Source organism: Odontesthes bonariensis, chromosome 4 (assembly GCF_027942865.1).
Source record: "Odontesthes bonariensis isolate fOdoBon6 chromosome 4, fOdoBon6.hap1, whole genome shotgun sequence".
Lineage (NCBI taxonomy): Eukaryota > Metazoa > Chordata > Actinopteri > Atheriniformes > Atherinopsidae > Odontesthes > Odontesthes bonariensis.
Window position 1 is genome coordinate 33,687,377 of NC_134509.1, and position 10,059 is coordinate 33,697,435.

A 10,059-nucleotide genomic window follows, 5' to 3' on the forward strand; every position below is an offset into this window, starting at 1 on the left:
ACTTAATTTTTCCCACAATTCAAGATGTTCCTCTCTTGAACTGATAATAGAGAACGTCTACCCTTATCTGTACACATTATACATGTGAAAAAAACTTTCTTAAGCGATTTTGTTCTAGTGCTGCTGTAAGTTTACTGTATTACCATGAATCTGAATCCTGGAGAGCACATTCATGTCAGATAAAGCAGAGTCTGGCAGAACACAAATCTTCAGCCCTGACGGGAAACAACGTTTTAAATAGAGATGCTACAAATTCTAAAACATGGATAATTGTCTTACACGTGTACAATCCGCCAGCACAAAGACCCAAGGTGGGCACCCATGTCGCGGTATATGTGAAACGTGGTCGCATTCTCCATTCTTAATGGCTAGAATATGATGCGGCAGTTCACAGAAATAATGTGCCATCCCTTCATTGTTAGTGAAAAGTTTCAGTGAATAATAATTTAAAAAAAAAAAATGGCTATCAACATATCACAGTCATAAGAATGAGACAAACACACAGAGGGACACCACTAAAAGTTTTAAAACATTATACTTGGCTATGAAAATTACACTGATTTTAAAATGTCTCTGTCCCTCCCTACTTCCATCGCTACCATGAAACATAAAATAAGTTAAAAAAAAAACATGAGAGAGATGAGTCAAACACACAGGTGGCTTTAATTCAACAACTGCTTTAGAAAATAACGGTTACAAAAAGCAGACAGTCATTAAATGTGACCAAAGTTAAGATGGTGGCATTGTGGGAGTTATTTAAATCACAGGTATCTCCCTTAAAACATATCTGATGTGACACACCCGTTGACCTGAGAAAAAAAATCCCTTTTTCTTTGAAGTAAAATCATTAAAATTAGAATCGTACTGAAATTGAATTTCATATTCAAAGAAAAAAAACTAAAAAAAAAACTAACAAACAAACTGGAAGTTGGTCCAACTTTGGAAGCATGATATGTGTTGATAATTCAAAGCGACTGCTTCTGAAATGGACAGCTCAGTGTGTGCCTGATAGCTTTACGGTGGGATGAAAAAAAACATTAAATTATATTAGGATGCTTCTGATTCCTACCAACCTCAGTATTTTTTGACAAATCATGTTGTCAGTTTATTTTAAAAAAAAAAACAGCACTACGACATAAAGCAACTTAAGATGACGTCACACCAACTGGCTGTTTAAAAAAGAAAAGAAAAAGAGAGCTCTCATTCCCCGCCACCTTCACCCTTATCAACCTTGTCCTGGTTCTGCGACACACTTTTGTCCTCGTCTTCTTCGCCCTTCCTCTCTTCTTTTTCGGCCTCCTCCCCAACCTGTTTCTCTTTCTGCTCGGATGTGTTTGTATCCGTTTTTGTTGCGACGGCGTCGGACTTGGGTGCGTCTTCTTTCACTACTTCCTGCACATTGTACTTTCTATACAGCGTATAGTCTTTAACCACACTGATGCAACACACAGCCTTGATGACCTCTACGATGATTGTCAGGTCTGGGTTTGTCAGATCCACCTTGTTTTTGGGGTTCAGCTTCCCCACAAGACCTACAGGAGGGAAAAAAAAAAAAAGGACAGGTGGGATTCTGTCAGCGGGGGTGCAACAATCATGGAATGCATGGACACAAGGTGGGTCCAAGTCTACCTGCAATAGATTTGATGATTTCATCTCTCTTGTTGTGGCTGCTGTTGCGAGCCTTGAAGGCGATCTGGTAGGTCGCACAGTTTGGGGCTTTGAACCACGGCTCCAAGAACGTGGTCAGGTACTTCACCATGTCTTCCTGGAAAGCCTTGCATGTTCCAGTTACCTGAAGGGAGACGAAAAAGATCAGACGCTGCAGAGAACAGCATGAAAACTCAAATCAAGTTAGTCCTTATTCTTCTAATATCCAGTCTGGTAAATAACAGAAGAGGCACGGTGATGTTCCGATGCTTAAAGTGGGGAAGATTTAGCGTTAAAGGTTGCAACAGACATAATAGCTCTGCTGAGCTTTTCCTTTTCCAGGGGAGTGCAACTTTGCTGGCTGCTACTAATGTGACAGATGTGAGGGAACAACTCCAGAGTCAGCGCTACAATGCGACATGGCAGAATCTGTAAATGATATCATTCATTTGAATGATAGCCTGACTCAACACCCCACGACTCCCTCTGTGGTTAACATTCTTATGCAGGGCCGGTTTTTGCTATGGGCAATGTGGGCGACCACCCAGCGCGCACTCTATGTGAGGGCGCATGAGCGCTTATCCCAGGCCACACAACACAAACTGCTGCCAATCCAAATAAACTGTATTTCATTCCTAAAATTAACATAGACCCATATACCTTCATGTAATTAACTGGCCATCAGATGCCCAGTTTAGAAAGAGAAGAAAAGAAGAAGAGGAGAAACGGGCAAAAGATAAAGATATGCAGATTTTTATGAGTGATGCGAGTGACGTAGGCTATAGGCAATTTATTAGCCTCTTGCTAATATGTTGCTGTTAGCCACGACTGTATTTGATTTTTAGTTTTGCTGAACTAGAATTAGAATTGAGGCATCACGTCATGCAACTAATTTCACCCATAGGCAACCTAGTGTAGTTTGTGTTTGCAACACAACAAGTGCAAATTCAGTCCTGACTTTGGATTTTTTTTTTTATTGTTACGAGCTATATGCTAAATTAAATAACTTAAATAACTTCTAATATACATTGACATGGCATTTTGTAAGCTACATGTGGAACTTTTTGTATTTATAATAAAATAATATAATATGTTGTTGTGTTGGTGGCCGGGTAAGTCTTTTTTTTGTGGGGGGGGGATGGTTCGCGCAGGGCGTAAATCTAGCCAGGTCCGCCTCTGTTCTTATGTGCTGCATTTGTTAAATAACTTTGATCACATAACAATATTTTTAAGACTTTTTTAAGATTATTTTAGCTTCTCACCGGCAGCATTCGAAGGATCACGCGTGACTTCTTCTTCTTGGTGGTGTGGAGATCAGACAAGATGTGATGAACCAGTTTGTCAGATTCTAGGACAGAAAAAAACCCAACTGTAATCCCAACAGAAATGAAAGGCCTGAAAATGAATTAAAAAGAAAATAAAAAAGAAATCATCCACCTGTAAATTGTACATTTAGAATTCGTACCCAGGTTTTGAGTTCGGATGAAGATGACATTGTTTGCTCCACTGTCGAGTGCCCGAAAGCGCCTCTCCTGTTTAGTTCCAGATGCTTGCAGCTGGGCGACCTCCTTCTTCAGTGCAACATCGACATCTTCTTCTTCAGCCTCGTCTTCCTCGCCGCTGCTCCCATTGCCATCTGAAAGCTGGGATTGAGGGTGGAATTTTAATAATCTGGGAGTTATTCTTATTCATTCCTTGTGTAGACTAAAACTCGTTTTTCTGCTGCCACGTGGGCTCATGTGAGCGGTCTAAAAATGTTTAGGCAGGCGAAATGTTTCAGGGTAACTTCAACATTAATATCAGGATGAAAGGTTTCCCCAGCTCGTAACAAGATAAGCAGGCAGCAGCGGCTGATCATATCAGGATTTGTGAATACCAGCTGTGCAGACAGAAAATCCTTACTGGGTGGCAGGGCTGAAATCAGGTTGGCACAGAAACTGCACATAACTGTATAGAAAATATATAGTTAATCCTTCTTTTGAACCTTACTTTCTGCTCACTCCCTTATAGGTGACATAGAAAATGCACCATGTTTATGTTGCTCTTGACCGATCCATTGAAATCAGGAGCAGTTTCTTATGTTAAGCTTTCTGAATTCCTGGTAAAAGTCTAGAAAATTTCACATATTTAAACACAAAAGATGCCAATATAGTCATCAATTTAATGCAGCATTTAGTATTTCTTCTAAAACATTTCGAACTTGCTTTCATTCCTGCAGTTTAAAGCCACAGACTACATCTTATTTGCACAACTGAAGAATTTGCTAAAGAAACCCACAAGTGGACGCAACACTGCCTCAGCATCCTTGTTATATTGACAAATTTCACATTTACATTCAGTTTCAGTTTTTAGAACACGACACAGCAGCTGCTGAAGGCTATTGATGCTTCAGATTTTTTATTCAAGCAAATTGTTTTTTTTTTCAGTCCTTCTTTCAGCAGTTAATCGTAAGAACACTTAGTATGAGAAAATCACTACTTCCCCCACTCACCTTCTCGGGGCCGTAGAGCTTGTCCGCGTATTCATTGAGCAGATTGAAGGCCTCCGCGGTGCACTTTCTCTCGTTCATGTTGCATGTGATGAGTATCCCCTGCATACCCACCTCCAGCTCCCGGGAGCCCTTCCACCGCTTGTTGTGGTGACCCACCGCATAGTGCTTCTTGCTCCGTTTCCTGGAGTCGTTTTGCGCGGCTGACATGTTACCGACAGGCTTTTCCAGCAGATATGCTGTCGAAGTCTCGCGGGTGTGCGCGCACCAACAGCCGGTTACGCTCTCGTCTCGCTTGTTTAGCCGTTAGCTTCGCCAATTAAGCTAACTCGGGCTTTCTAAGATCTCGGAGCTGCAGCGTTCTCGGTGTGAAAACCTCGGTGAGTTAATAGATTCGGGCAGTTTACCACCCCCACATGTGTTCTGGTTAAACTTGTGAATGGATCGAGGCAGGACGTCTCAGTCACAACATTGCACGTTTGTGGGTAATACTCTACGGTGTGTCAGGAGGGACAAAAAGCAGCGCCCAGACCAAAGCGCAAAAGGCTTTATCATCACAAAATCATTTATTTGAGCTCTAAAGCAGAATGAAAATTAATATTAAACGTTTGCTATACAACACAATTAAAATATATATTTTTCAATCAACGATTTTTGACTGAAACATTGATATTTTTGTACTAAACATTTGATACATTTACAACAAGTGCCCACTAGGTGTTGTTTTAAAAAAGTGTAAAAGTCAAAAACTCCAACATGCTGAACATACAGTGATGGCACATAAAATATAAAGGAATCAACACATTTTCTTTTTGACAATGAGCACACATCTTTATCTTTTACAGAATAAGTTAATACAGACATTGATCTGACAGCAGTTTTACTTCATAAAAAGATAACTTTAAAACATGCTAACGGAATAAATTAAATGTCTCTTCTCGTCTCTAAACCTCTTTCTTCAGAGGTTTCCCTTTTTAAAAATATTACATGAAAAGTGGACACTGGTGCACAAAGGAAAATGAAAACTGATTTTGTTTTTGTGTGGACATGCCTCTGTGACTGATGCTCATGTGGCTCAACAGCTTTTTCTCAGTGCTGCTCTGTGGGCTGGACGTTGGGGGACAGAAGTATTAATCTGACAGAGTGACACAGAGGACCTCAAAGCAGGAGAAGGACTCCTCATCAGAGCCGACTCCCACTTAAAAAACTCGCACCCTTTCTCCATCCTGCCTCCGCCACCTGAGCGGCGGACCGCACAGCAATAAAACCCCCGGCCGTGGTTTGGGCCGCCGTTTGACACGACCTGCCGCTTTGCACGGCGCCCGCATGCACACAGAGGGGAGGTGATCTTCTGTGGTCCTTTAGCTGGAGCAGAAACCCGGGAGCGATTGGCACGGCAGGAAAGTGTGTTGGCTGACAAAGAGGAGAGGTTGGTGTTGGGGGTGTGCAGGGAAGCAAATGTAGAGCGGTGGGAAGAGCCTGCAGCCTGCTTTGCTGGCTCAGAGTAGATGGTAAATGATGTCTTATGTGGCTGCGTGTGTTTTGCGATGATTGGTTTGGGCCCGAAGGAGGAGGTGTTTGGGGTTGAAGTCTTTCCAGGCACAAAGGGCTTAGGCCTGACTGTCTCTTCATTTTTATGAAGCCCTTTGAACTGGAGGTGAAGGTCTTCAGAGCTTATAAGGCCTGTTTTGCGCTGATTTAAACAGCTCCAATTAACAGGTTTAGGCACAGCAAAATATGATGTTGTTGGCTGTATCATTTCCTTTTTGTGAGTCCAGAGCTTGACATGTGAGTCTGATGTCTTCATAGATTCACAGATAACTGATGAATCGCTGGGGATATTTTGCATTTCAGAGTTGCGTCCAGCACTCACAGACCCTCTCATCTTGTGCTCAACTGTGGATGGATGTGCCGGTGAATGTGAATGAGATAGCTCTTCCCACTCGTAACATCCACTGTCAAAATCTGAAATGAACTCCGGGTCACAGTCTCTGTCCATTCCATCTGTAACATCATCACCCTCCAACACCACATCATCATAAGAGCCACACCTCTCCTCTGCTTCCACCAAGAGTTCTGCATTCTCCTCCTTTTCATCCATAGGTGCCGTTTTTGAGGTTTGGTTCAGCTGAGGCAGAGTTGAAAAGCAGCCGACGCTCGTAGAGCACAGAACATGGCTGCTGTTATTGTGAGGTGAGGTACAGTTTATCAAAGCTGTGGATGAAAGCTTAGCAACACCGTGTGTTGTAGCTGAGCCGCGGCTGTGTCCCCACAGTGGCGCTGGTGTGACAGTCAGCAGCGTCGTTGGTGAAATCAGGCTTCGACACGTCTGAACTTTTCCCTTTGTGCCTGCATTCCTTGTAATGTCCTCTGAACACGACTGTTTTTGAATAGTTTTGAGAGGAATTTTGGATGATAAGGGTTTGGACACATTTTCTTTTTCACTGATATCCAGATTTTCTTTGTTTTCTGCAGCACCAGTGGTGCTTCCAAACGTGGCTTTGACCATCACTGGGGTCTACGAGAAAGAAGAAGAGAAGATATCTATCAGTCACTTTAAAATAAAACCCCCACAGCCGCCCCCCCGCCAGGTTGGGCGGCTGTAGCTCAGTGGTTAGAGTCGGTCGTCCAATAACCGGAAGTTTGGCGGTTCGATTCCCACTCTCGCTTGGTGGAACTGATAGCTGGAGGGGTGTCAGTCCACCTCCTTGTCATGGCTGAGGTGCCCTTGAGCAAGGCACCGTACCCCCATGCTCCCCGGGCGCTTTCATGGCTGCCCACCGCTCCAGGTTGGCATCTGTCTCTGAGTGTGTGACCCTGTGCGTGTGTGTCAACAGGTGCCAAACCTGGATGGGTTAAAAGCGGAGGACCAATCTACCTTCGTGTACAAATAAAGTTACTCAACTTAACTTAAAGGGATAGTTCGCCTCTTTTGACATGAAGCTGTATGACATCCCATATTAGCAATATCATTTATGAACATTTTCTTACCCCCTGCTGCGTCCTGTGAGCCGAGTTCCGGCCTCGTTTTGGCGTTGACGAAGGTAGTTTTGCTTCTCAAAATAATATGCGTTCAAAAGAGTAATACATTTGCATCACAAAATCGTTCTCCAGAAAAACGCTTTATTTTTGTGGCCCCAGCCAACTAGCCGGACTACCTTCGTCAATGCCAAAACGAGGCCAGAACTCGGCTCACAGGAAGCAGCAGGGGGTAAGAAAATGTTCATAAATTATATTGCTAGTATGGGACGTCATACAGCTTCATGTCAAGAGGCGAACTATCCCTTTAAGGCAAATACAGCCAAATGCATAGGGGCGTCTTCCTCACAGAGGAAGCTCCTACCAATCGGAGGGCCGGTGGTTCTATGTTCATGGAAGTGTATCATACTAAAGAAGGGCATCCTCTCACACCCACTAACTGAAAACATCCAGACTCCAATTTCACCTTCAGACTGACAGCTGATCCTTAAGGTTCACATTTTTGTTGCTCAAGGATATCTTATCGCCTTCAGAAAAGTTTCCCCGGCAAATACACCACCAACTTTAATATTTCTGTCTGAATTGTGTCACTGGGTTCTCTTTAGATACCGTTAGGCTCCGTATAAAAATCTGCCGTTTTTTTTTTCAGGTTAATATAAAAATAGAAAAGAAATGAAAATCTAAAGAGATCACAAAATCTCAAACACCACTGAAATCATCACGGCTTTACTTCAACAAGCCCCAACACAATTTCTGCAAGACTGAAGTATAAAATAAGTTAGAAAGCAGCAAGATCGACATTTTCTTCAGCCCAGTTTTCTGTTTAATTATTCAAATCAGTTTTAAAAGGTGTACTCTTTCTACAATAAAAACAATGAAAATGAGGTTCGTCCTTAAAAACCTCCGGAGGGATTTCAGGAGTCGGGGTTCATTAAGGACGTCATCGGGCGGCCACTCACCCTCTCCAGGCTTCGGGTGATCCTCATCACACACCCATCTCTCATCATTCTCGCTGCCAACTGAGCGGTATTTCGGGCGTCATCCAAACCTGAGGTGGAGATAGGACGATGAAGAAGGGGTGAAGGTGCTTTATATGTAGGTATATCTCGGCTGGAGAATTTTCACTTATGATTTATTATTTTTTTATTCGTACCAGAATGTTCTCTCCCAGAAAACTGTATTCCTAGATCTTGAAGCGCCCCGTTCAGGCCTTTGGGTTTTCTGTTGTAAAAGAGCTGGAGATACAAAAAAAAGAAAGAATTGGAAACAGAAACATGTGCGGAGATGGTTGATTATTCATCTCAATCTATTAAATAAAACATTTGCTCCTTATCCCCGCTTTGTGCAACTGTAAATTTAAAAATAAATGTAGTCACACTAAGACAAACATGGATATTGTATTGTTGTCTCTGTTAATCTAGGTGACAATTTGCTGGTATTTTGAATATTTTATGACAAAAAAAACCCAAAACAAACATAAAGAAAATAGTATAAAAAACAGAGAAGGTGAAAAGATACAACAAATAAAGTGGCACTTACCCTGTATGTGCTTCTCAGGTCTATCCAGCTATTCAGAACATCTGGTTTGTGAAGCTGCTTGCGTTTACACTCGTACTGCAAACAAACTCCAAGATCCCAGTCTGTGCGACGCAGATGGAGGCACATTCAATCAAATGTGTTCTAAATCATTTTTCTTCTAATAGTTTTTCAATAATTATGAATATGATGAGGCTCGTGTAGTTTAACAGCAGCAAAATAAACAAACAAACAAGCTATTTTTACCTGACCACGTGAGGAAAGCACACAGTTTCTGTGAGGGCGAAGGCTCAGAACATGCCTGGCGTTTGTTGGGAAACGCCACTCCCGCCTCCAGCTGCAGGCTTTGCAGCCAGCGGTTGAACCGCGAGAGACAGATCTGAAGGGGGATTCCTGCCTCCACTTGCACCTGTTAGACATCAAATTACCATATGTCATGTTAAACTATATACCGTACCCGACTCTGTACTCAAACTGTTCTGCTAAAGCACAGAAACCTGTGTAATGCCAGTGAGCTCAGTGCAGAACTCAGACAGAATGGGGTGTTCCTGGGGTTGAACGTAGGCATGAAACTCAGACTCAACCTCCCCTGTAGACGTGTTCAGGAGAACAGCAGGGAACTCAACTGCAGAGGGAAGAAAGGACAGATGGTCAACGACAATAAACGTGGGGGAAAAAAAAGCTAATTTCAAAAGCCGAATCCCAAATATGTTACTTACTAATTTCCTGGCTGCAGTTTTTTTTTTCTCTCCAGCAAGTGGACTCAAAGTCAATCACAATCAAGTAGGAAAATATTTGATCTGAAAGAACAGAAACGGTCTTTACTCCTGTGGAAATCGTTAGGACCAGGTCTAAACTAATGAAATGTGAAATAATCGCACTCACTGGATACCATTGATTTCTTTGACCCGGAAGACTGACTCCGCTGCCTCAACAATCCTAATTTTCTATAGAGTTTAAAGCAAAGAGTCATTGTTAGTCCAAATCAACAGAAACTTCACCATAAACTTCTGAACCACAAAAATGTTATGACAGAGCATCAAACTATGCAAACAATTGCTGTATAAACTATTTATAAGAAGATATAGTCGCCGCATTTAAAGGCTTCAAATGTGTAAATCTCCCAATTATTCGGCCCATGAATGTCTTTTACGACGAATTTCTTTGTCTCTCTACTTTTTTGGGGGATTAGCGTGCTAATTTACTTACTTTGCCAGTTTCTTTGTAGACATAGTTGTCACTTGAGCTGGAGCCGGTGAGATTTTTGTTAAATCTCTAAAACACAGAGCCTTTGGAGCTGTCTCAGGCTCTGATATCAAAGTGGAAAAAATAAAATAAAAAGAGCGCTGTTTTTAAAAAAAAAAAAAGTGTAGCATTAATAATTCTGAGCTCGATTAGCTAGTTCTGCA

At 42.2% G+C, this 10,059-nt stretch overlaps 2 protein-coding genes across 2 annotated transcripts; both read right to left on the reverse strand.

Annotated features, from left to right (window-relative positions):
- Positions 1 to 644: 644 nt before the first annotated feature.
- Positions 645 to 4,620, reverse strand: thumpd1 (THUMP domain containing 1). The gene is made up of 5 exons (XM_075464592.1): positions 4,139 to 4,620; positions 3,113 to 3,290; positions 2,910 to 2,995; positions 1,630 to 1,792; positions 645 to 1,532 (listed from the first exon to the last, which is right to left on the reverse strand). The coding sequence occupies exons 1-5, from the start codon at positions 4,343 to 4,345 to the stop codon at positions 1,201 to 1,203; spliced, it is 966 nt and encodes a 321-aa protein (XP_075320707.1). The 5' UTR covers positions 4,346 to 4,620; the 3' UTR covers positions 645 to 1,200.
- A 92-nt stretch (positions 4,621 to 4,712) lies between these two features.
- eri2 (ERI1 exoribonuclease family member 2) lies at positions 4,713 to 10,053 on the reverse strand. The gene is made up of 9 exons (XM_075464593.1): positions 9,860 to 10,053; positions 9,536 to 9,597; positions 9,370 to 9,450; positions 9,148 to 9,275; positions 8,897 to 9,059; positions 8,654 to 8,754; positions 8,268 to 8,349; positions 8,074 to 8,162; positions 4,713 to 6,653 (listed from the first exon to the last, which is right to left on the reverse strand). The coding sequence occupies exons 1-9, from the start codon at positions 9,880 to 9,882 to the stop codon at positions 5,211 to 5,213; spliced, it is 2,172 nt and encodes a 723-aa protein (XP_075320708.1). The 5' UTR covers positions 9,883 to 10,053; the 3' UTR covers positions 4,713 to 5,210.
- Positions 10,054 to 10,059: the final 6 nt, after the last annotated feature.